A 27,559-nucleotide genomic window follows, 5' to 3' on the forward strand; every position below is an offset into this window, starting at 1 on the left:
CATCCTAACCTGTTTAAAAATCTCTGTATGTTCTCTTTATGATTTGTCAAAAAAAATATCTAATTTTTTAATAAATTTATTAAATAAATAGTTAATAATAATAACATTCAGCGGCACAGGAAATTATCTCGTGAGATTGTGACGTTCCGGTGCACTGTGGGTGGATTTGCTATGCTTCGTTGCTCTTGCAAGAGGGTGCAGTGGAGTTGAACCTGAAACCTTTGGCCAGTGTACTTCCACTGACGGACGAGTGATGCTGCTGTACCAATGGTAATGGGGTGGTATGGCACCGGAACTGGGTCCCACGCGGCCAACCCCCACACACTCGCTAATTACAAAACCAACACAGCACGGGCCCTCTCTGACCGCTCTCCTCCCTGCCGCTCCACCACCACCGCCGGAATGAAGGCCGACGACGACAGCGCCCCCCCGTCGGTGCCGGCTACCAAGATCGCTATCCCCGCCTCCGCTGTGAGCGCGGGGGATGCGGCGGGCCTCGGGAAGGGCCGGCGGTACAAGGTTTGGGCCTTCGCGGCCATCGCGCTCCTCGCGCTCTGGTCCATGTCCGCCGCCTCCGTCTCCCTCCGCTGGTCCTCCTCCGGCGACCTCGCCGCCACCGCAAGGGACTTCGATGTGTCGCTCGGCGACGGCCTCGATTCCCTCGTACGTACGCTTCCTTTTACTTGACCCGCACCCGCCTGGGGTGATTCTTGCCTCATGATTTGTGCCTGCCCTGTACTCATGATTTGACCCGCACCCATCTGTACGCTTCTTTTATGGATTTTTTTTAGATGCCCGTCTTATGGATTGGTAGGATACGTGTGTCTGTAGGTGCTTCCAGGTTCAGCTTTTCTTGTTGATGTCAGTGAGGTGTGTCTAGGGAATTATACAATTGTTTGTCCTTGCTTATGTTTGCTTCTTGGACTATCTGTGAGAAAATGCAGGAAAAGTAGTGTGCAGCAAATGGATACTACTATTAGTCCTTGCTAGTTTAGTAGGTCCTACTGGCCACCACAAATGTTACAATCGCCATTTATCTTAAGAAGAACAGGATACGTTGAAACTAGAGTTTCAAATCCCGACGGTAACCAGCGATTTTAGCCAGTGGGTACTGAAAGCACAAATCCTAGACTGGAACAATGCTGAATCAGCCAAATTCAGATTTCATATTTAAATTCAGCAAATCGAGTAAAATTACTCGTTATGGGTGGCAGTTGCGTGCCCAGGGATCTTAGCAAATCGGAATCAGAACCCTTGGTTGAACTAGTTTCCTAGTCAACCTGGGTGCACCATGAACTTTCGGGTTCATCCTATGTAGCTACAGATACTTACCATGTTTGGATCCTGGGTGTGGCAATCTCTTTATCGATAAGGAATGCGGATTATCCTTCATTTACGTTTTATTTGTATCTTAGAAAGCGAAATTCTATTACTTTATATGGATGTCTGGTAACAAGTATAGTATGACATTTTAGTTGTCAAATATGCGTTTAGAAAGCATAAAAATAATACTTCAATGATGCATTTTGGTGTACGAATAAGCAACACAAGTTTGTCTTATGAACTGAGCAGGAGATGGAGGAAAGGGGGAAATTAGTGGGCCGAATGTGGGACATGTACACGCGGACCAGTGATGAGGTACGGCTTCCACGGTTCTGGCAGGAGGCGTTTGAGGCTGCATACGAGGAACTTGCAGGTGATGATTTGCAGATCCGTGATGCAGCCATCTCAGAGATTTCCAGAATGTCAGCCCACAAACTTGAGCTTGAGCAGCCAGTGAATGAGAATGAGGTATGCCCAAAACAAACTCGACCTCACCCTACCTAATAACAAAATGTTTTTCCTTATGTTTAAAGTAAGCTATGTATTCTTGTTTGCCTTATTTTTTTAGCAGTCAGCTGTCAACTCCATGTGCTGATGCGAAAACCAGCACAGTGTGAGGAGGTCTTCTAAATAGTGATACTCATAAATTCAAATGCCATCAAACATGGTAAAGATCTACCTAGGAGAGGTAAAATCTTTAAAAACAATCAAATAATGCGATAAGAAGTGAAGTTCCTAATCCTGCAAGACTTCCACAAAAAGAGGCCTCCAAGTGTAATTGGAAGAAACTAGCTACTATTTTGAAAATAATTCTATTCCTTGTCAGTTGGTGACAATTCTTATTCCGTCTGATTTTCATTTTTGTACCACGCCAATTCATCCCACATTGAACCATTAGTATTTTGTGAAACCATTTTATTCCTTTTTGGATTAATGGTTTGAGTTTCATATAAGGTTCGACAACAGAACATGCAGGTTGCACCACTAGAGGAGAAACCATATTTTCATCACAGTTGCTTTTTTAGTTACAATGAGGACAGTCAAGGGTCGGTACAAATTATGATCCTGAACGTTGCTGCCTTTAAATGTAAATCTGCATTTGTCCAAAACAGCACATTCTTAGAGTGTTTTGGTACAAATTATGATGCTTTGGCAGTATTGCATTGCAGTTTCCTTAGCTGCAATTTGCTTCCTCTTTTTTGACATAAATTCATTCAGTACAGAACCATCAAAACTTTGATGAAATTGAGATCAAACGCTGTTCAATTTGCATACATCGTCTTTTACACTTTTTTTTTTCTTGCAAGAGTTTCAAAAACCATGTGCTTATCCCTGACCAGCCTACCTGATCAAGTTGACTTAATATAAAATAAAAATATAAATGAAACAGTTTGCAATGACCCTAGGTCCCTCACTGATCTAGTAGCACTGTTCTTTCAACTGAACGATTATGTATCTATATTGCTTAGAAACATCAAAACAGGTTTCCCAAAATATTATGCGTTTGTAGTTTCTAAGGTACCAACAAAGTCTGTGGCTAAGCTTCAACGAATACTATACTGCTGCTTGTGGGTATTTTGCCAGTTGAACTGTTATGGGAGTATTAATATGATTTTCTTGTTCTCTGTCATCTTGTGCAGGAAGGTAATGCAGCGAGCAGCAGAGGTGGTAGGACACAGGCAAGGTAGTTTCATAAACTTGGGCAGCCTGAGAACCTGAAGATCTATCGCTGAGTACAATCATCAGCGGCTGGGCTGGATTTTGGAGTTTCGATGTGTTTGATTGGTTACTCACTGGATTTGTACCAGCTAGGGCAGAAAGATGCATTTGTGGCACTGTGTAACGTTCCGTACTCGTTTAGCTTCTGTATCAGAGGGTAAGCAAAAGCTTGCCATTGCTGTAACGTAAGGTGATCTTCCCAGCGAAGATATTCTGTATTCTGGGGCTCCGTTCAAGACTGCCATGCTAAGTAAAAGCATACTGTGGTATCTAGCAATGCTTTACTGTTGTGGGGTTGCGAATGAGCTCTTTTTGCTTCCATCAAAACTGTTGTACCCTGAAAACGGCCTACACCCTCCGTACGGACAACACTTTATATCGCTTGCGTTTGCGTTGATTGATCATTTGATTGCTTTTGAAACAAACAAAAGAGCTATTATGGAGGCAAATGAAAATGCAGGAAGCGAGGTATATATACACACTACTGAACAATGAAAATGCAAATTATTTATTTATATATATATTCTTAACGCTGCCCTAAAAATAGCTATTTAACACCTCAACAACCCAACCCTGCCAACCGGTCCTGCACTCATAAAAAATATTCCACAACCGTAATTTTCAATTTATTGAGACCATAAAATACGTATGATCGTAAAAACCATTCCGCAATCGTAAATTCCAATTTATTGAGACCATAAAATGAGTATATTTAACACCCCACCAACCCCGTCAACCAGTCCCGCACCCATAAAAAACATCCCGCAACCGTAAATTCCAATTTATCGAGACCGTAAAATGCGTATGACTGTAAAAACGACTCTTGACAATAAAAACTACACAATTTTTATTTTCAAGAGTCATTTTTGCGATTATAGAAGCCAATTTTTAATGGTTGTGGAATGGTTTTTACAGTCATACGCATTTTACGGTCTCGATAAATTGGAATTTATGGTTGTGGAATGGTATTTATGGTTATACGCATTTTACGGTCTCGATAAATAGGAATTTACGGTTGCGGAATGGTTTTTACGGTCATACGCATTTTACGGTATCGATAAATTGGAATTTACGGTTGCAGGATGTTTTTTATGGGTGCATGATAGGTTGACGGTGTTGGGGTGTTTAATAGCTATTTTTAGCGCAGGAAGTAGAATAGAGTGTGTGTGTGTATATATATAATATCGGTTGAGTTGATTGATCAGTTGTTTAATAGTTTTGTTAGTAATTATTGTTCAACAATATCAATAGTTGTTTAGTAGTTCCATGTCATAACAATTTTAATTCAGTATTGTCAACCGAGGCTACTGACAAACTGCTAAATAAAAGTATTGACCCTAGTGAATAAACTACTAATACTAACAACAATTACTGATAACTACTATTAGGGGTCGTTGTTAAGGACTCCCGACAGCCCCTTGGCTTAGCTAGCCCATTCCCATGAGCCCACGCCTCCCGAAGGCCATTTTCTGACTTCCAGGCTTCAGAGTAATCATCTCCCGGAGCCATACCTCCCGAAGCATACATCTCCCGGAGCCATGCCTCTCGAAGCCTCTATCTCCTCCCGAAGCCTCCATCTCCTGGAGCCATCCCTCTCGAAGCCTCCATCTCTCGAAGCCATGCCTCCCCACGGAGCCCCCATCTCCGGGGCTCGGTCAGGCTTTCCAAAGGCTACGGGGTAAGCCATCAGGCCTTAAGAAAGATCTACCAGAAGAGAAATGCCGTTCATCTTTTGCCTGCAAGGAAGTGACCAACATTAAGTACATAGGCTAATGGGTGCCGTCCTGACACCCCAATACAATGGAGGTTATCCTGACATCTCTGACAGCACGGCGCCAGGCCGCAATTGGCGACCGGCTTACCCCTCTGGGTACAGGCACCACAATAGTTACCATGGTAGATATTTATCTTCTATGTAGGCTAAAAAGTAGTTATCCAGGATAAAACCATATAACTCGGCCAGATCCTGGATATTTTGCACATAGTAGTAACTTGTACGCTAAGCTACACTCAATCCTATAAATAAGGGGCTATGGTCATCTAAGAAAAAGAGCACGCTCAACACAGCACGGAGGAGCACAATCACAAAGTCTTCCTATGATACTCCCCTAGCCTGGTCCATATTTTTACTATTAATACATTTATGGTGTTCCTTCCTCTCAAATTTCGTCTCCAAGCTTGAGTCTCCTCCTTAGAAGAAACTCTCACCGTACTTGCTGGGGCAAGACGATCTCTTGCTCTAACAGCGTGCCGTCCGTGGGGATTCGAACACATAAGTGCTAAGAGAGGTAGGATGCCACCCAAGAAGAAGACCACCGAGGCCGCAGTGACGGCAACTGACCCCCCAATCACGCTTGTGCGACAGTCTAGGTGACCAGGTGCAGGCCGTGCTGATGACGACCCCCCAACCGGGGGAACGAGGGCCTTATGACCACCACTGACCTAGCCATGACCATACCTACGGCTGACATCGAGGGGCTCCCTACCTTGGAGACCCAGCAGCAATAACAGCAGTAGGGCGGGGTCCCCGCTGCACCCCTAGGGGTAGCGGCTGATGCCACCGCCAAAAACACCATTCCACCTGAGCGTTAATCACGCCTGGCGGCACTCTTGACCCATATGGAGGAACTACAAACGGCTCTGCAGGTTGAACAGTAGGCTACCCGCACGACCACCACCGCCCATGTGACGACCGACGCTATTTCGATCCAAGCTCTACAGGCCGATGAACTCTTTGACACCAGGCCCCTATACGTTCGGCCTCTAGAGCCCCGGAGCCGACGTCGCGAGGATCCCTTGCAAGACTACGACTCTCCCCTGCAGGCCGACCTGCAAAGGACACCCTTTCCAGAGGGCTTTCGGACCCCAAAGCTACCTAAGTTCAAAGGCGATTCAGACCCTGATGAGTTCGTCTGGTCCTATGCCCTCGCCATAGAATCTAGCGGGGGTGGACTGACCACCATGGATAAATGCTTTGCTTTCACCTTGGAAGGGGTGACCATTCACTGGTTCTGTGCACTGGACCCTGGCGCTATTCACGACTGGTCCCAACTCCAAGACCTATTTTGCAGCAGCTTCCAGGTCACCTTTTTCGAGCCGGTAACCTCAGGAAGCCCGTTCACTATCAGACAGGAGCCGGATGAAACCCTCCGGGATTACTTCTGAAGGTTCTCCTAGACCAAGGTCCAGACTAGGGGTATATCGGACTCTTCGGTCATCGATGCCATGACCCAGGGCCTGGCCGAAGGTCCCCTATACGATCGGCTGAACCAACGTTCCATACGCACGGTGGAAGTCCTCATGAGCAAATTCGAGGAATATGCACGCGCAGAGGAAAAACTCCTCCATAGGCGCTCGCGAGGTAGTGAGACTTCCCGTGTCAACCTTGAGAAGTCACACTCGCAGGCGGGATCGTCACATGCCCCCTCTCCCACAGCGAAGAGGGGCTTCGAGGAGGCTCATACCTCCGGGTCCCAAAGGGGGCGGCAATGGCAACGCTGAAACATCAACAACATCAGCCCTAGCTGCGGGGCTCCAAACCAAAACCACCCCAGGGGACTTGGCCGAGGATGCCCCGGAGGCATCCCGGTGCGAGGCCGCGCTCTGAACTGGTGTTTCGAGGAGGAATCCTGGTGCACTCTACATGGCGCGGGACAAGGACACAACACCGATAACTACCGACCCTCAATACCTTCCGAGAAGAATACCTCGGGAGGCAGGCAGCCTTCGCCTCAACTGAGGGGGCCACCAAGGAGCAGTCCGAAGATCGCTGGCTATCGGCCAGCCGGCGGGTTGATCATTTGGCCTTGCAAAACCCTCCGTAGCTGGCCCTACCTTCTCCACCCCGGTCATTCTCAAAGCGATACAATGACAGAGGGCATGGGGCAAACATATCGTCCTCACTATAAACAGCGGAGGGAGCTCTGGCAACGCTTCGAAGCGGCAGTGGCAAGACTACGCACGCGGGGTGCGCCACATCGGAGCAACCAGCATCCATCGATGGGCCCCCGAATGGACCGACGCCCCTGTGACATTCACCATCGACGACTCTTAGGGGGTGAAATTTCCCCACTCCAATGCCCTGGTCATCTCATCCAACATCACCGAAGTCGAGGTCTGGAGAATACTGGTCGACGGAGGTAGCTCAACGAACCTCCTATTCGTACATGCCTTCGACCAGCTCCAAATCCCGTGGAGCCGACTCTCGCCAGCCCACATACCCCTCCAGGGGTTCAATGGGCCCCCCTCGATGCCCTAGGCCAGATAGAACTCCCAATCATCTCGACAAAGGCCCCGCACCACGGTAGATGTAACCACCTTCGACGTTATGGACGTGCCTTACACCTACAATGCCATTCTGGGACGAGGAACCCTGAAAAAAATTCAGAGTCATACCCCATCACAATTACCTCTGCTAGAAAATGCCTGAACCCCAGGAACTGATAGCCATCCATGGTGACCAAGACCTGGCTAAGCGCATCGAGTACCGACACCCTGCTCCATTCATCGGTCGCCACATCCATGCAGTAACCCAGGAGGGCTCCAAGGACCCTCTGTCGGCATATCCCGGGCACCACAACCCTCCGAGGCCACAACCAGAGGGAGACATAAAGTGTGTCCCCATACATCCATACCAACCCGACCGGGCCTTCCAAATAGGGGCAGACCTCACCTCCGAGCCAGAAGCCCAACTTCTGGCTGTCCTACAGGGTAACCTCGACACATTCGCATGGTCACCGTAGGACCTCCCGGGAGTCGACCACTGCATTATTGAACACTCTCTCCAGGTCGACCCGAAGGCCTGTCCCATATGCCAGGGGCTTCGCAAACTCTCCCGAGAGTGGGTAGAGGCCGCGAAAGAGGAGGCCTAGAAGCTACTAAAGGCCGGTGTTATCCGAGAGGTAATCCACTCCGATTGGCTCTCCAACACCATCCTGGTCAAGAAACACAGTGGAAAGTGGCGTATGTGCATTGATTTCACATCGCTAAACAAAGTGTGCCCTCAGGACCCGTACCCCCTTCCTCATATCAACCAGCTAGTAAATTCACCGCCGGCTGCGAGTTGCTAAGCTTCCTAGATGCCTACTTCAGGTACCACCAGGTGTGGATGGCGATAAAGGATGAGAGCAAGACCAGCTTCATTACCCCCTTCGGGGTATACTGCTACGTTCGGATGCCTTTCGGTCTTCGAAATGCTGGGGCCACCTTCTCTCGCCTAGTGCACAAGGTACTGCAACAGCAACTGGGCCGTAATATCGAAGCCTACATGGACGATATCGTGGTAAAAAGCTGGCTCAAAACCAACCACGTCGCCGACCTGCAAGAAACATTTGATGGCCTCTGGGCTGCAGGCATATGACCGAACCCGGAGAAGTGCGTATTCGGCGCCAAGGTGGGAAAGATGCTGGGATATCTCATCTCCTGGAGAGGCATCGAGGCCAACCATGGCAAGATTCGTGCCATTGCTGAGATGTCACCTCCCACTAATCCAAAAGAAGTACAACGCTTGGCCGACCGCCTCGCAGCCCTCAGCCGCTTCCTCGCCAAATCCGTCGAGCATAGCCTCCCCTTCTTCAAAACGCTGAGGGGCTCCGAACCGTTGAGCTGGACTCCAGAGTGCCAGGCGGCATTCGAGGCCATCAAGACCCACCTTTCCTGCCTAGAAACACTCGTAATGCCCCTCTCCGGCGAAGGGTTACTCCTATACTTGTCTGCCTCTGCCTCTGCTGTCAGCACCGCCCTAGTACGGGAGGAGAAGAGTGACAATCACTCCGCTCGAGAGGGCCGTATACTATGTCTCGGAGGCCTTAGCTGGGGCTAAGACGTGCTACACTGAGCTCGAAAAAAATAGCATATGCCCTGCTAATGGCCTCACGCAAACTCCGACACTACTTCCTTGCCTACGACATCACTGTCCCAACCTCTAGCCCACTTGGTGACATGTTTCGCAATCGGGAGGCGACGGGACGCATCAGCAAATGGGGAGTAGAGCTAGCCCCCTTAGTGGTAAGTTTGTGGCCCGCACCACTATCAAATCCTAAATCTTGGCAGACTTCATCGCCGAATGGACTCCGGCACCCCCCGAATCCACCACTACCCCTCCCCAAGCAATCAAGACTATCTACACCGACGGAGCATATGGCTCCATGGGTGCTGGAGCCGGTGCGGTCCTCATCTCCGCCACAAGCCAGCAGGTCCAGTTTGCTGCTCGTCTGGATTTCAAGACAACTAACAACATAGCCGAATATGAAGCCGTCCTCTTGGGCCTCTAGAAGGCCCGAGCATTGGGGGCAGCCAGAGTCATCATCCGAATCGACTCTCAGATCATCGCCGGCCACATCGACAAAAGCTTCCAAGTTCGACATCCGAACATGGTAAGATACCTTGAAGCCATTTGCAAAGCTGAAGCACACTTCCGTGGCATATCAATATGCGACATACCATGAACGAACAACAGCCAGGCAGACGCCCTAGCAAAAGCTACTGCCACGGGCAAAGTCCCACCATTGGGCACCTTCCTCGAGACTCTACACCAGTCGATTGCTAATGCTCTTTACAAGACGACTGCCACCATCCTCCCCATCGAAACCACCGATTGGAGAGCTCCAATCTTATGCTTCCTCCATGGAACAGAAGAGCCGGAAGACCCAATTGCACTCCGTCGCATTTAGCATCACGCCAGGGACTACCATCTCATAGAAGGTGCCCTTTACAAAATAGGTGTCTGCTCTCCCCTCCTTTGCTGCATCACCAGACAAGAAGGGGCCAAACTCATCCTGCAGATACATGAGGGCCTTTGCGGAACCATTTGGTACCTCGTGCCCTAGCCGGCAAGGCCCTCCGCCAGGGGCTCCACTAGCCTACAATCATGTCTGATGCAAAAGACCTCGTCCGCACTTGCCAAAGATACCAATGGATGGGACATCAAAGCCACCACCCCCAGCTCCCCTACAACCAATCGCTCCCGTCTGGCCCCTGGCTCGTTGGGGCATGGACCTAATCAGTCCATTCCCCTGTGCTAAAGGCAACCTTCAGTACGCGGTGGTAGCATTGGAGTACTTCTCCAAATAGAATGAGGCCGAACCCCTCACGATGATCACATCGAAGAATGTCCAGAAATTCTTCTGGAAAAACATAATTTGCCACTTCAGGGTCCCACGATAGCTCACAGTCGACAACGATACACAATTCAACTCTAGGCCTTTCAGACAATTTTGCGACGACCTCGTCATCGAATTATGCTTCGCAGCAGTTTGACATCCTCAGTCCAATGGGGCTGTCGAACAAGCCAACGACAACATTCCCTTCGGCTTAAACCGCCGACTCGTCAGCCTAGCTCGAGGCCTGTGGGTCGAGGAACTCCCCAAGGTTTTATGGTCCCTCCGCATCACTGTCACGCGAGCCACAGGGTTCACCCCTTTCCGCCTCCTATATGATGACGAAGCCATGACCCCCACCAAGTTCAAGGGATGCTCGCTCCGGGTACAACTCCCACAAACTACCGGAGAAAGAGAACTCTCCCTCGATCTCACTGAAGGAACATAGCTCCGTGCCGTCCAGAACCTCGATCACTATATCAAGAAAACCAAGGCCTGGTATGATCCTAAGGTTGCGCCACAAAACTTCAAACCCGGTGACCTAGTAATTTGACGTGCCCTGGCTCTGGGAAAACTGCACAACAAATGGGAAGGCCCATACCTAGTCCTCAGGTCTAATAGGCCCAGCTCCTACCGCCTGACCGACACAGAAAGAACCCCCTCCCACACAATTGGAACATGGAGACCCTTTGAAAATACTAGGTGTAGGGGCCCCAGGTTCCGCCCTCTCCAAAGGTCCAAGACAAATAAAACCATAGATTACCCACCCATAAATAATCACCTTATCTAGAGGTATCACCTCACAGAAAACACCTACCCCGCAAAAACAAACCCACACAGAGCCTACGAACACCCTCTAGCATCTTGAAGGCACTGCCTCCATGTTGAAGGGGTAAAACCCTCCGTCATCTTGAATGCACTATCTCTGTGCCTAGAGTACAAAATCCCTTCGGCATGTTGAAGGCAAAGCCTCCGTGCCAGAGAAGTATATGCCTCCGCCATCTTTAAGGCCTGGCTGACCTACGTGGCGGAGAGGCAAAGACCGCTCCAGCATCTTGAAGGCTTAAGCCTCCATGCTAAATAGGTATATATCCCTCCGCCATCTTTAAGGTCTAGCTAACATACGTGGCAGAGAGGCAAAGACCGCTTTGGCATCTTGAAGGCATTGCCTCCGTGCTGGAGAGGCATAAGGCCCTCTGTCATCCTCCTCCTGCTCTTCCGACGGGGACTCCCTAGCCTGCACCTCCTCCACCTTCATCTCGGCTAGGATAGGCTCAAATATTTCCAAAGGCTCCCTTCCATCAGAATCCCGGGGGAGGACAAAGCGTCAAAAGAAGCGTAAACTGGTATCCTCCCGGGCTATTCGAGCTGCACACCAATCATCCTTTGCAACTAAACATATCTGGGGTAGACACAAGGGGCTCCTACCGCTCGACCATGACCAAAACATCGGCAGCCACCTTCGGATCCACGCACCCCTCGGAATCACGGGGCATAACAAATCGACTCCATCGTCGGACAGACGGAGTGGCCCCGGTCGCTCTGGACACACTCGATCCCTCCCCGGAGGCACCATCCCAGATATGAGCGAGACCCCCTTCGACTTCAGGCTGTCACACCTATACACAGAGATCAGATTCCAGTTAGCCTCAAAGGTATGAACACTCCAGAACAACACAAGCGAACCACAAGAAGGCAGACATGACTCTATTTAGATAAGAAAAAAGCCCAACTACATATAACAGAAGGGGGTAGTCAACATAGTAAGACTTTGACCCCCTTCAGAAGGAAAGAAAGCAAAAAACAGACAACCTACGATAGAGCTACACCTCCAGGGCATCCACACACAAAGACTGCTCCTGCGGGGCAACGGCGCGAAGCGAGAGGCCTTCAGAGGGTCACGGCACACCTGTAGGCTCCAGATGAAGGGCTGGACCTCCCGACGAAGAACTCCGACGAAGACCTCCTGGGGCACCTGGACTCACCTAACCTGCCATGTAGCGCAGCGTCACTCCCTGGCTGTGCCATGCCTACAAGTTATGATGGAAGTTCTACAGAGCCACGCGAATCTCCACCGGAGGTGCCTCGGGTCAAAAACCCTCGATCATGGAGTCTGGCACCTGCTGCTCCAGTACTTCAAGAGGACAGCAGGGTCAGCTGGAGCACCACAGCCACATGTGTGCTAGACCTCGCGTATGTCTCCGTAGCTCTAACCATGACATTCGCGGCAGACCGAAGCCAGAAGAGCGACATCACCAATGCCTCCGAGTCGGAAGGTAGTGGTGGACACCTAGCCCCAAGGCCGCTCAGGGCGTCGGAGGTGATCCGGGCAACCCCGACGCAAGTGCAGCTAACCGCTGGCACTCCGAGCGCAGTGCTCCCTCCGATGCGTGAGCCTCCTTCAGGTCTCGCCACATCTCGTCCACAGCGGTCTGAAGGGTCTCAACATCACCTTCGACCGATACCCAGGCCGCATTGGCCGCATCAGCAAACTCTCTTACCTCTTGAAGGTCTTGGGTAGCTTTCCGCGCCTCAACCTCCGCGCGCTCCCGCTTTGAAGCCTCCTCCCGCCGGAGACCCTCCTCACGCTCATAGAGCACCATCTCCTCCTGGAGACAACCCTTCGATGATTCCACCTGCTTCCGGGCCTCCTCCAAGGCCCGACAAAGGTCGTCAACCTCGTCACAGGCCGCGGCAAAGGCCTGGCGCCCCCCATCTCCCAGTGCCCTCATCAAAATTACTTGCTATGATGCACAATAGAAGAGGGAAAATGACTAAATAAGCTACTCAGAACCAGACACCAGACCTGGTAAATCACGACTAAACCACTGATCTGCAGGGTCACTGCTACCAGATGCACCTCCACTTCCTCCAAAGGACGCTAGGCCAACGAACGCTCGACCTCTCCACTCCAGAGAAGACAGAAGGCCAAGACAAAGGCCCTTGACGCCTCCGAGAGCAGCGTAAAGTCATCCAAAGTCAATACCCTAAGGCCAGGGCCCCCCTCAGCCGTCACAGAGGGAGCCCCAACGGAGGCCACAATGCCCCCAAGACCGACCGCCTAGGCCAAGTCACCAACCGGCTCAAGGCTCCACGGAGACGAGGCCACGTCCCCCAAGGCGGCCTTCGGGGACACCTCCGGAGGAGTCCCCGACCCCTGCCGGAGCTCCCCAGCCTCCGAGGGAGGAGTTGAAGACACATCCACCTCGGCGGTTGCTGCAAAATACCATGAAACACAATGTCAAGATCGGGTGCACGACCCAAACAGAATATAGCTAACGAAGCAATGACGCCTCACCAAGTTCTCCAAACCCTCTCATAGAAGGGTCCGTAATATCATCGACGTCCAAACCAACGAACCTAAAATCATATTCCAAAGAGGACACACCTCCTCTCGGGCTCTGGCCATGGCTGGCAATGTTCGGAGAGGCTAGGCCCTTCCCTCGGTCACAACCACCGAGCTGACCCTCACCTCCGGACAGGTCACCTGCACTCCTGTCCTGCCTCTGATGCTTCCTATGGACCAGTGGCACCTCGGACGACTCAGCCATCGAGCCAGTATGCGAACCTCCAGAGACAGAAGGCCGTCTAGCCTAGAGGGGCTTCGCACGGATTGCGGGAGCGGTGCTCGCTTGTTTCCCAGCAGCCTTAGGCTCCGACGGATCCCACCACACTGGAGCCCCCATTCCGAGATAAAAGTAGACGCGGTTGTACCACTCCCAACTCCGTGTCAGAGCCACCCCCGCTCCCGCTCCGAGTGAATAGGTGGGCCCAGGATCACCTCGGTGATCTCCGCCACGCGCTCCAGCGAAAGGTAGCTCTCTGAAAGAAAAAGGCAGGCTACATATGTGAATCAAAAACCAGACAACAAAGAGGACTCAACAGAGCTAAAGGGGGGCCGGAGTACACCTTCGGCCACTATTCTGCACCTTGCTCAAAGGCACAGTCCCAGGCCATCTGAAGGGACCAAATGCGCAACATGGTGAACTCCTCCACGAGATCATGCATGCTCATTCTTTCAGCCACCCTTTGAAGAAGGACTAGCCGCGAAGCAAATTGGTCATCTGAGATCCCAATCTCTAGCTCCAGGACATACGTGATATCTCGGTTTGTGGAGAGAAGGGCGGATGCGATGCAAACGTTGTAGTAAAACCATCGCTGCAAACAGCTGGTATACCACCGATCGTTAATTGCCTTCACAGGGAAGGTATCGCGGTACTGCGGCCTTATCTGGAAATTAACATTGCCAAAACTGAGGGGCGTCTTCGTCCCCTCGCCCTTGATCATCTTTGGCTGACAGCTGGCAAAGTGGAGGGACGCAAAGAAGTCCGCCCTCCCTTCTCACCCCTTCGTCTGCATGGCCCACTCGAAGGTGGCCAAAAGGGCGATGGCATTGGCATGGAGCTGTGGAAGCTCCACGTAGTAGTAGCGGAGCACCTCCTCGAGTAGTGGCACCGATGAAAAGCCCAGGCCCACTTCGAAGAAAGCCTCGAACACCACAACTTCGTGGGCTAGACGCTCTGGGTCCTCCTCATCCAGCAGAGACCGAACAACGGCTCTGGAGGAAATCTTCCCCTCCCTAACCATCCGGTCAAGCTCCTCACCATAGATGGCAAACACCCACAGCACGATGGTCTGCTAGGGATGACTTCTACTAGCACGGCGGAGCTCCACCCTAGGCGACGGCCCCATCAACAACGGGGGAACTGGTGCCACCTAAGGGCCACCCGCCGCGGCAACACTGATAGTTTCGCTCGCCTCCTGAGTTCCTGCTCCACCCAGGGCACTCGAGCCAGCCATACGGATCACAGGAAGACAGCAAAAGGCGTTGGACGACAAAGAAGAAAGAAGAGCAGCAATCAATAGACACACGCGCAAAGCAAGGACAACTAGAGGCAAAGGGCAGACAAGAACAAGGCACGAGTGAAAAGGCTACTTAGGGTAATCCCTCCCCTTATAAAGGTAAGGGAGATATTATCCCCCTAGAAAAATGAGTGTATGTCCTATCCCTTCGCCTACCAGGCCATGATCATGGGGAAGTGGAACCACCATCGCGACCCCCAACCACAAGATGCCACATGTCCCACGTCCCCCTGACAAGGCGTAATCACGCCTTTCTCACAGGGCGCATTCAATGCCCCTTGTTACCAGTGTCATCTAACGGACAGTTCAGATCAAGTGGATCGAACCTTCCCAGGCAAGCCAAGCAATATTATGGACCATGAGCCATCAACAGCAACCAAGGACTGCTGGAGGCCCTGCTCCAAAAGAACCGCAGGCCCGACCGCTCCGCTGGCCGCCTCACAAGGGGCTACTGTTGGGGGTCGTTGTTAAGGACCCCCGACGTCCCCTTAGCTTAGCTAGCCCATGCCTATGGGCCCACGCCTCCTGAAGGCCACTTTCTGACTTCCAGGCTTCCGAGTAACCATCTCCCGGAGCCATACCTCCCGAATCCTACATCTCCCAGAGCCATGCCTCCCGAATCCTACATTTCCTGGAGCCAAGCCTCCCGAAGCCTCTATCTCCCGAAGCCATGCCTCCCTCTGGAGCCCCCGTCTCCGGGGCTCAGGTAGGCTTCCCAAAGGCTACGGGGTAAGCCATCGGGCCTCAAGAAAGATCTTCCAAAAGAGGAACGCCGATCATCTTTTGCCTATAAGGAAGTGACCGGCATTAAGTACCTAGGCTAGTGGGTGTCGTCCTGACACCCCAGTAGAATGCAGATTCTCATGACACCCCTCACAGCGTGGCGTAGGACCACAATTGTTGACCGGCTCACCCCTCTGGGTACAGGCACCACAATAGTTACCATGGTAGATATTTATCTTCTATGTAGGGTAAAAAGAAGTTATCCAGGATAAAGCCATGTAACTCGACCAGATCCTGGATATTTTGCACATAGCGGTAACTTGTATGCTAAGCTACGCACAACCCTATAAATAAGGGGCCATGGTCATCTAAGAAAGAGAGCATGCTCAACACAGCACGGAGGAGCACAATCACAAAGTCTTCCTGTGATACTCCCCCTAGCCCGGTCCATATTTTTACTATCAATACATTTGTGGTCTTTCCTCTCAAACTTTGTCTCCAAGTTTGAGTCTCCTCCTTAGAAGAAACTCTCGCCGTACTTGCTAGGAAAAGACGATCTCTTGCTCCAACAACTACTTACACGAACTATTGAATAATTTTACTATGACTTGAAACTACTGAATATGGAACTACTGATGACTACTGAACAATTTTCTATGACTTTAAACTATTGAGCAACTGCTGACAAAACTACCAATAATTACTGAAACATCCAAATCATAGTAATTTTTTATTACTGAGCACTACTGGAGTACTAAACTATTGAGCAACTATAGGATTGCTACCGAACTATTGAACACTAACGCATGGGGGCATGGCGTGCGGCATGGTGTGGGGCCTACATAGGAGCCAGGACAGCATTATCCGTCAAAGTTGAGCTGTCACCAGGTGTGGGCTCTCCAAATTGTGGCCGGAATCCGAGTTCGTCTGATCGCCTTCGCCACCGCAGTCGAACACCCGCCAACCTCTACCGCCAATAAAGCCAACAAGCACTCGCATCCTCATCTCACTCATCGCATCTCACGCGGACACCATCTGCCAAGTCCCACTCAGCTACGGCATGGGCTGTTCAATAGCCACCCTACGCAACATCGCACTCACACCGGCGGCGAAGCTGCTCATCTTCCTCACGCTATTATTCGTTGTGGCAAAATCGCGATGCTTCATCTCAAGGATGCCTTTGTAAATGGTCTGGAGATGAGACCGCCTACGCGCAAAATACTTCGCGTCGCGGTGGAGCCGACGAAAGAAACGAACAGCAGCAATGGTGCTCGAGGAAAACGCCGGTGGCTGCCAATCAGCGAGCTGTTGCCGAGGGGCATCGCGCAAGACATGACCAACCTGGAGATGGAAACGTCGTTGGGCGGCAACCCTGAGCGATGAAAGCAGCAGGAGGAAATTGTACCGCTGATGAGGAATAAGAGCCTCCTGGCGATCCCTGTGGGGATCAAGAACAAGGACGTCGTGGACAGGCTCGTGCCCAAGTTCCCCTGGTGCGAACTTCGCTATGATGCAGTTTCACTACGATGGCGCGATGGAGCAATGGGGAGACCTGGAGTGGTTCGGTCGCGCGATGCACGTGGCGGCACGGGGGCAGATCAAGTGGTGGTTCGCCAAGCGGTTCTTGCACCCAGACGTGGTGGTGGAGTACGAGTATGTCTTCCTATAGGACGAGGACATCGAGGTCGACGCCTTTGACCCCCTCAGGTACCTCGACGTCATCAAGAGGGAAGGCCTCAAGGTGTCGTAGCTGGCTCTCGATTGCTGCTCCAAGATCCAACACGCCATCACGGTGCGGGCGCTGATGCCGACAGGAGATGTGCATCGGCGTGTGCAAGATGCGCGGTGCGACGGTGGCAGCACGGGTGTGCCAGATAAGGATCTATCACCAATGATGTCAGGTGATAGGTCATACCATTACCTGTCACCTATGAGCGTCATAAGTGACGGGTAAAGTTTTCCCCCGTCACTTATGTCTGGCACACATGCTAGGAGAAAGACATAAGTGACGGGTAAGGTAGTTACCTGTCACTTATATTTAATATAAATGACAGGTAACCAGGTTACCCGTTACTTATGTGTACGATACCCTATGGGAATATCCTGTTTTCAGGCTGCATCCTAGAGCGTAGCCAAGATTTAGCAGCCGTCTTCTCCCTTCAAACAATAGCAACACATCCAAATCTATATTGACAAACACGCATATAAGAACTCGCTTCATCACATAATGGCAAAGGTTACAAAGTTCCAATCAATTCATTACAGAATCATATATGTTACAAAGTCAGAATCACATATGTTACAAAGTTTTGATCAACTCATATTACATATTTAAGACCTCATAACCTAAGGATTATATAGTGGAACTCGCCGTGTGGGCTTATGACTTCATCCACCAAGAACTCTACGATCCATCATCGAATCTTCGGAAGTGCATCGTCATTGAAAAAAAAGCGTCAAATTCCTGAATAATTTGACGCGTAACTAATGTCATGTTATCATGGAATTAAACTAATTACTGAAATTAGTTACGAACAATCTCGTATTGAAGTTACATCGGAGGATTTGATATCTTTTATGCGAAGCGTGAGGAGCATATTCCACACAATATAGAATCTGCAGGTGTTGTCCAGTGGTTGTTGGTGGCACTGCTGGAAAGAAAATTTAGTGTTAGATAAAAAGGAAAAAAATTGCAACAGAGAACATTTGGTATTCTGTTAGGTAGCATTTACCACGAACCCGGTCTTGTGTGTTAGTCTGCGGCCGGCCTTCACGTCATAGTCAGGTTGAGCTCGAATGTACTTGTCAAAAGCCCTACGTAAGGATGGATCGATTAGGGAGCATTTGAATGTTAGAAAAGTTAAATATGTAAATTAAATCAGATAGAACTTATGCATCGAGCATCCTTTTACAACACTGTAATCACGCTCTCTAGGTTTTCCTTTTCGTCCTACTGGTCTTGATGAATCGAGGTAGAACACCAAGTCCCATTTGAGGCAAATGACTAGTAAGATCCAATAGTCACCGGTGTTATGGGTGCCCATCACATACTGCATTTTTGAATATTGTTGCATTGCCCTGACCACATGGTCCATAGCGTAATCCGAGTGAAGTTGCATGACCAATATTGTAATGGCTTCTGGGTCAAGACATGCGATGGAATCCTTATTCTTCTTTGTTTCTTTTATCAAGTGTCTACAGATAACAAAATAGTTAGATTCAAGACTTAGTGGTATTAATTAATGAAAATTCAATTTCAAGGGACTTACAATGTAAAGATACGTAATAACGACGTCCAGGCCATCCAGATTGAAGAGGTCGCATGAGTCATTGAAACCCACAATGAAGTAGCCATCTACATTCCTTAAGAGGTGTCGTCGCTTCTACTGTATGACTATGAATGTGGCATTGCTGTCTCTAGAAGCCTGCATGTAGTAATTATGCAAGTTGACACATGCTTTTCCCGCCCTTGTTATGCCATCCACCGTCATCATAGGCCTCCCATATTCGAATTTCTTGTTGGAACTAGTCCATGCTTCTCCAATGTTTATGGGCTTCTTTATCGGTACAATGGCCATTGACTTTTTTGGCAGGTGCTTCTTAGAGACTTTCTTCTCAACCTCTTTTTTTTCCTTCTTTGAAATCTCTAGGGGAGGCGAAATTGGATCTGAAAGCGAGGTTACCAGATGGGAGGAGAAGACAGTGTAGCCAGCTTCTCTGGAGAAGGAGCTAGAAGTTGGGGGTGCAGCTGCGGTGCACTTGGAGATCATCCAGACTGGGATGCACTGGAGACCACGATGTCGCCCCTCTTCCACTGGATCCTTTGACGAAGCGCTTCACCCAGAGTTGTAACTTCATCATTGGGTGGGAGCTCCAACACGTGATCGGTGGTATTGTTATGTACCATATCCACTGTAACCACGGCATAGCCTGCACGTATCGGGACCGTATATAAGATAGAGACTCCTGAAGCACCTGGCCCCTTGCAACCTTGATGTGATACCCGCCAAACCTGATTACAAGGCTGCAGGGTGTGGGCCCTTCTAGTAGGTCAATCAAATCTGGCTTAGTCATGACAGCAGCTACTTGTTGCTCGACCTCCTTGGAGGCGCAGCTACTCTTCCTAGCAGCTCTGGGGCTAGCTTCCACTGGCATGGAAATTTGTATTCCCTGTGATGCAAGCTACTCCATGATGTTTGCGTAAACATTCCAGGTGATGTCCTGTGCCAATGCATCCATGTCCATTGCAAACCTTTTCCTCTTCTTGTACATCCTGAGGTCTTCGGGAAAGCCGTATTTCCAGCCCTAGGAACTTGATACACCCTGCACTTGACTTGGGTGCTTCGAGTTTCCCAGCACTGCTGAGAAAAAATCATGTTCCCTGACCCTGGTGAAAGAACCTTTGCTGGCTTCGACTGCCTTGCCTTTTACTTTTTCTGCGGTTGCCTAGGTTTCACTGTTTCTGAATGTGATTTCCCCGCTTTTGGATAGCTCGCCCCTTGCACGCAAATATGATCGCGATCGTCCCGAGAATTGCAACCAAGGATTCTCGTGGCCTTCTCTAGCTAACTCTTCATCCTCCGCCTACCATTCGACCTTTTCCCAGCGTACCCGGTTGCGCCAGTCCTATGGTTGTGCTTGTTCCTAGCCCGAAGCTGCTTCTTCTCCTTGCTCTCCTTTTTGAGCTACTCTGAGTTCTTCATCTGTGAAAAAGCATCCCAATCTTTCTCATACAAGTGCTTGTAGCTCTCAAAGGGCACCACCCTTTAGCCAAGTACCGATTCACAAGTTTGCTCTTAAAGCTTCGGTGAAATTTCGCGATTGCTTTCATTGTTGCATTGACCGCGGCAATTGTTTGACACTTGCTCATGTTGCGAGGGTACTCCAGATACTCCTTGGTGACATTATCGAACAACTCTCTCTTTGTTTTGTCACTAAGGTCATCGAACTTAGTCGAGATCGGCACCCTTTCCCGAGCAATGAGCCCTGCGACCCTCCGGAATCTATTTAGGGCCTTTTTATCCGTAGGAAGCTCGACAGCATCGATTCTCCTGACGGTAACCTTGTCCGTGAGCCACTATGTTTGTGACCTTTCCTTTCGGGCTCGTGCACCACTACTAGCTGTCTGGCTTGGAGACTGCGCTTCCGCCATCTAGAGAGAAAACAAGGAGAGTTGAAATATACAAAAAATATTCCTCCATTCAACAAGTAGAAAATGCGTTGACTTATATCAATACCTCTTCAGTGGGATTGTACTCTTCGTTACTTGCCCGACGTCGTCTCTCCCGCATCGGTGACGGGTCAGGGCTAGAGCTATGATACTGGCTTTCACTGCTACCGAAGGAGGACGATGCGTGCGGGCTTGGTCTCCTATCCGCCCCTTCTTGTGCCGGGGCCTCTAGGGCTAGCATCCTCTGTGCTTTTTGTTTCTCAGAAGTGACAATGCTCTTCTTCCCCATGGAAATCAAGTGTAGTATATTATGTTCTCAATAGAGGAAAGAAAATGAATCGAGGTTAAGAAATCTGTGTTGAAATGAGTGTTCTGTAGATAGTGGTAGATGTGATAGAAATATGTTTAAGAAATCAAGTGTAGTATATTCATCCATGTCGCCGGGGAAACTAGGTAGGTGTAAATTGGGGCTGAAGGAGGGTGTTAGCTTGGACCTCCATTTGCAATTCTTGTTTAGGTTTCTTCTTGTGGATCAGTAGTTGCAAGTGCATGTTAATTCTCATAGTTCTTAAATAATCGTGATCTTTTTGCCATCTAAAATACAAGTTTAACTAGAGCTAGCTAGCTTCTAGCCCTATACTAAATGAAGAAAAAACTTCCTTTGCAACAAGAAGATAGAGAAAATACATTAAATACACTTATTTAGAATGTTAGGCCTCGTTTGGAACGCGAATACATAGAACTATGAGATATTCTTGCAAAATTCATATGGAACTCTAGTGCTCCAAACAAGCCTTAATTTATCGGCAGGACGGCATAAAAATTAATTTCGAGTTCATTTACATCGAAGAGGATAATTACGTAGGAACTTGAAAATGCAGAAAAAATATACCCAATGGTAGATTGGAAATGTGCGGATCTAATGACATAAAAATACATAGACCGTATGTGCACATAATGTACATGACCTTTCTTTTCGCACCCTGGCCCAACTATACATTCTTCTAAATTGCTTTTTTGTATAGAGATTGCTCTTTTGAGCATGTGCTCTGCCACGAGCCAGGTGTTTCATGTACTTTCGGCCTCCTCATATAGATGTGTAATATAATTAACTACTGGCAGTTTGACACATGAAGGAAAAGGGACGTCAATAGTCATAGTTAACAGAGATGGAAGGTTTATTTATTCTCATCATTATATTAAGAGAATGCAACCGTATAAGAGTTTAGTTACAATCTCTGCATACATAAGATGCGCACAGTCATATCGACTAATGAAGGAAAAACCGAGTACGAAATCGCAAACACAACGGATAAACTATATAACTAAACTAGACCTAGAGCAAGGCATCATCTAACTAATTACATACCTAAATTAGGCCAGATAACACTGGCGTAGAACAAATCAAGGCTAGACCCAAGCTGGCTGCCACTGAATACACAGGAAAGAACTCCCATATGACGCCTCTAATAGGGCACGATGCCAATAGTATCACCATGGCCCATTCAAAAAACCACAACTAGGTTTGCACCTAACATTTGGAGATTCCCACATAATCCAAGGGGGAACCATGCCCAAAGGCATCAATGCCAGCATTGACAGGACTTTTCATCCAATGCTCCTGCACCCAACAAGGACAAAGGAACCAAAACACTCATTTTGAATTATGTACGTTCTCAGACGTCTTTCATCAATATTTCCCTTCTCTGAATTACATGTCTATCTGTCAGGCAGGCATGCCACTGAGCGGAGATTGAAGGCAAATGATTTGTTAGCATGCCTTCTTGGACCTACATATGAACTTCCTCCGTTCAAGAATACAGTATGCACTTTATTTTACCTCGGTCTTTAAAATTAGACTTTGATTATTGTTTTCTTATAAAATATATAGCTTATAGATACAAAATCAATATAGTCACAGCTAATTTTATTTATATCTAAGCCACCTTTTGAACCATTGGATTTCCCCCTTCCACTCAGCTCTTGACGCTGCCACCCGACAAGCTACCTCCCATGTCTAGTTCCTCTCCACTCTGCACGCCGGCTCCCATGTCAATCTAGTTCTAAGGTGACTTAGAATTTGCAATTCATTAATTTGAAACATGTACCAGAGGCAAGGACCTTGAAGAATGATACAAGAAAAAATTGTTTGGTTTTCTACTATGCATCAAGAAAAAATAAAAGTTTCTCTGGTTGACATCAGTAGGTTAAAGACTGTTAGCTAAGCCTTCTCTGGTTGACACAAACAAGCACTCATTACGTGTAGGGAAAGCCCTGTATCAAAATTATGGATTTCATCATGACGTTATAGAGTTGAAGATATAAATGAATTAACCATTCAAAAACATGGCCTTCCATTTCATGCACATCTATCTATGTATCAGGATCATTAGGTGGATTCGCGTGTCTACTTACCTCACGGGCTCGAGGGAGACGGTGGCAGCTGTGATGACGGTGACGGGTGACGGGGCGACCAAGATGGGGGCGGTCGCCTAGATCTACTCCTCCGCTGGGGAAGTGGCAGATAGGGCATTGTCGGTGGGGCCAGCGATGGGCTCGGGGGCTTGACAGTAGCGGAGCACAGAGGAGAGGGCGTCGACAGAGGTGGTGCACGGAGGAGAGGGCGTCCATGATGACGGCTCGGGGATGAGGGGAGTTATGGCTAAGACTTAGAAAAAATGACACGGGGAGACATCCTATATATAGTTAAATGATCATAGGTGACGGGTAAACACTATCACCCATCACCTATGATATTGACACGTCACTTATTACAAATCATAGCTGACGGGTAAACACTATCACATATTGTTGGGGGAAAATAGACCAGCCTGCAGATAATGGTTGATGATCGCTATCAAAGATCCCTCCAGAGCCTTCAGCCTCTGGACTTAGCAGGAGGCCTTACCCCCCCCCCCCCCCCGAGGTTGCGGACCCCTTCAGGCCACCTCTCTGGCACGTACGTGGCCCTCCGAAGACTCGAAGCTACAGCAAGTCCCCCAGAGCCTTCGGCCTTGGGACTCAGCAGGAGGCCTTACCCCCAAAGGCTGCGGACCCCTTCATGTTGCCTCTCTGGCATGTACGTGGCCCTCCGAAGACTCAAAGCTACAGCGAGTCCCCCAGAGCCTTCGAACTCAGAACTTAGCAGGAGGCTTTATCCCCGAAGGCTGCGGACCCCTTCGGCCACCCCTCCGATGCCCATGCACCCTTCCAAAGCCTAAAGATGCAGCCGGCCTTTGAAGATAATATCAGGGAAGAAAGGACACCCCTGCAATCGACCTGACGTGAGGGGACGGGCGATTAATGCCGGTGCAAGTGGTGCTTATCCTGATACCCCAACATGATGCAAGTCATCCTAACACCCCGGTAGAGCAGCGCTGGGCTGTAATTGGCAACCGGCTCACCCCTCAGGGGGCAGACACCAAAATAGTGATAACTTATACACTAAGCTACATACTACCTTATAAATAGGGGGTCGTGGTCACCTGGAAGAGAGAGGTGAGAAAGAGCCCTCTCAACACAGCACGGAGGAGGATAATCACAAAGTTTTCCTGTGATACTCCCCTAGTCTAGTCCATATTTTTACTACCAATACATTTGTGGTGTTTCTTCCTCTCAAACTTCGTCTCCAAGCTTGAGTCTCCTCCTTAGAAGAAACTCTCGCCGTACTTGCTAGGGCATGACGATCTCTTGCTCTAACAGTGGCACCGTCCGTGGGGAAAGAACACAGAAGTGCCAAAGGGAGGTAGGAATCCACCAGAAAAACCACCAACGCGCTAGCCGCCATACCCACCGTTACAACCATGCAACCATATGCGTGGCTATCTCAACCGTGCACATCACGTATACCCTCCAGCCCTACTGCTATATGGGACGGTGTTCCTCCGACCTTGACCAACCCAAAACCTTGGGTCAGTAAGGAAACTCCAGATGGCATGGAGCCCTTTCAGCCTCTACATGGTGAAGACCTCGCTGCAGCAGAAGAGGTTGTGGCCGAGGTCGCAGCCAAGTAGGCCACCTTCTAGTGGTTCTGGGTGGTCGAACCCCGGAATGTTCCCGCCTGGACTTGGTCCTAGGGTATCTCCTTCGACAGCATCTGGGATGCCCTGGGCGATCCAACATCTTCGGAGAATCTATTCACCCAGCGTCCTCCTCGCCCCCCCCCCCCCCTGGCAAAGGAAGGTTCCGAAGAGGCGCAATGCTCCAGAGTGTGCATACCCCACCAACGCCTCTGACGTAGCCCTCGTAACGCCAACCACACACGGGGAACCCCAAGTCCACCTCGTCCAAGGAGGCGCAGTTGGAGCCACCCCGGCTCCAAAAATCGCTTCACCAAATGACCCCAACGGTCTCCCCAAAGGAAGGAGGCCCTTGGAAACCATAGGCTCCGGGGCACGCGGCCCCCGGCAGTGACCTCAACATCGACCACAAGCTCTGGTACCCCAGGAGGCATACGGGTGTATCCTGAACGGACCAGGTCGTAGCCACAACACCAACAACTACCGAACCCTCACGACCTTCTGGGAGGAATACCTCGAAAGACAAGTAGGATACTTAGCCAAAGAGGGAATCGGCGAAGGATGGCACATGGGTTGGAAGCCTAGGGCAAACTCCCGAGCAGATCCCTGGCCCTCCGACCTCGCTCCATCACCACCAACTCTGCTATCGACGGTGCAATATCCCAGCGACGAGGACTAAGTCAAGAACGTTGTCGCCAGGCTCTGGACAGATTACCTCTGGAGCCGGGTAATGGATAAGGGCCGAGGGGGTCTAGGACCGCCTATCTTGACTAGCCTTCGGCTCCACCTCCAACACACGCCATCTCCAGGCTCTGGGCGGGTTACCCCTGGAGCCAGGCAACGGCTAAGGGCTGAGGGGGTCGAAGACCATCTCTCCTGGCCTAGCCGTATGCTTTGAGGCCTTCAAGCCTCATAATAGAAGCTTTATTTTGGCAAAGGTATGCCCACTATTACCTATAGATAGTTTACCCAACTGGTCTAGCTTTCGTACAGTACGATAAAAATATGTTGGAGGCCTTCAACCTTACTGCTAGAAGTTTTTACAACAGATAGCCATTAGGTAGAAATGGTAAATCTAGACTATGTCCCTATTTAGCAATAAGCAGTATAACTTAAGTTACATCTTCTTTTGACATGAGTTATGAATAGTCATCTGACCTAGCTATGTCTTATACTGTAATTAGCTGCTTATTGCCAACAGTAGACTGCAAAACTTAACTACTACGTAACCATGCAAAACCCACGTCTGCAGTTGTGCTGCATGCCTAGGTCACCCAGAGGGTAGATTTTTCCAAGGTGTCCTGGAAGGCATTGCATAGCCTCAGCAGTGTCGAAGCCACTCCCCGGGGGATGTCCTCGGGAGTGGTGTTTGCGGTGCTCTGAGGAATGCTATCACAAGGAATCCTCGTTGCACGACATGCCTATACACCGCAGGCACAACAGGCCTAGGTCACCGCGGAGGCATCAAGCCTAGGTTTCCTGGAAGCCATTGCATAGCCTCGATAGTGTGTAGATGCTGGTTATTAGGAGACTTTCTTGGTAATGTAGTTGCAGCACCCCTGACGGATTTCTTCGGGAGGTGTGACATGCCCACGCACCTATAAGAATTGCTTGCCTAAACCTAAAGTCACCTAAAAAGGTTTCCCAGAGGGTAGGCTTCGCCCTGGTAGGCAGTGGAGCCCACACACCTGCAGCAGCACAATATGCCTAGGTCACCCAGAGGGCAGATTATGCCAAGGTGTCCTGGAAGGCATTGCATAGCCTCGGTAGTGTGGACGCTTCATATCATGGGCTGACCTTGATGTGAGGATACGGTGTTCTGAGGAATGCTATCGCAAAGAATCCTCGTTGCACGACATGCTTATATACCGCGAGCGCAGCATGCCTAGGTCAACACAAGGGCATCAAGCCTAGGTTTTTTGGAATGTATTGCATAGCTTCGGTCATATAAATACCACGCACCAGGGCACACCCTTGGTGGACAATGTTGCGGTGCACCTAGGGCATTTCCTCAGGAGCACGACAAGTCTACACACCGCAGGCATAGCATGCCTAGGTCATCTGAAAGACAAGACTGTCTAGGTTTTCTGGAAGGTATTGCGTAGCCCCGATAGTGTGTAGAGCCTTCGGTGTTAATACATGCCGAAGGGGATACAAAACCTCTAGCAAAAATGGAGAGTCTTACAAAAGGATACAAAACCTCCGATAAAAATGGAGAGTCCTCTACAATACCTCTGGCAAAAGCAGAGAGTCCTACAAAACCTCCAGCAAAAATGAAGACTCCTACCAAACCTCTGATAAAAACGGAGAGCCCTGCAAAACCTCTGGCAAAAACGGAGAGTCCTACAAAACCTTCTTAAAAACAGAGAGTCCTACCAAACCTCCGACAAAAATGAATAGCCCTGCGAAAGCTCTGGCAGAAATGGAGAGACTTTCGAAAAGCTCCGGCAAAAACAGAGAAACTTCCAAAAACCTCCGCGAGGCGGAGCGTCTTACAAAAACTCTGGTAAAAACGGAGAAACTTCCGAAAACCTTCATGAGGCGGAGCGTCTTACAAAAACCTCGGCAAATTGTCTTGCAAAACCTCCGCCAAAATGGAGAGACTCCCAAAATCTTCGCAAAATGGAGAGTCTTACCAAACCTCC

The 27,559-nt window shown here is 49.6% G+C and overlaps 1 protein-coding gene across 1 annotated transcript; it reads left to right on the forward strand.

Annotated features, from left to right (window-relative positions):
- Nucleotides 1-205: 205 nt before the first annotated feature.
- Nucleotides 206-3,420, forward strand: LOC133912683 (uncharacterized). Its single transcript, XM_062355538.1, has 3 exons — nt 206-663; nt 1,573-1,791; nt 2,964-3,420. Exons 1-3 carry the CDS (start codon nt 268-270, stop codon nt 3,009-3,011), a joined length of 663 nt encoding a protein of 220 aa, XP_062211522.1. The 5' UTR covers nt 206-267; the 3' UTR covers nt 3,012-3,420.
- The last annotated feature ends 24,139 nt before the right edge of the window (nt 3,421-27,559 follow it).

The sequence above is a fragment of the Phragmites australis genome, chromosome 3, assembly GCF_958298935.1.
Source record: "Phragmites australis chromosome 3, lpPhrAust1.1, whole genome shotgun sequence".
NCBI classification, from domain to species: Eukaryota; Viridiplantae; Streptophyta; class Magnoliopsida; order Poales; family Poaceae; genus Phragmites; species Phragmites australis.

What these genes read in the sequence shown, in the direction of transcription:
- LOC133912683 (XM_062355538.1), top strand. Translation starts at nt 268, where the DNA reads ATGGTAATGGGGTGGTATGGCACCGGAACTGGGTCCCACGCGGCCAAC. An exon ending in GCGACGGCCTCGATTCCCTC is followed by an intron (nt 664 to 1,572) that starts GTACGTACGCTT and finishes TGAACTGAGCAG; the next exon opens with GAGATGGAGGAAAGGGGGAA. An exon ending in AGCCAGTGAATGAGAATGAG is followed by an intron (nt 1,792 to 2,963) that starts GTATGCCCAAAA and finishes CATCTTGTGCAG; the next exon opens with GAAGGTAATGCAGCGAGCAG.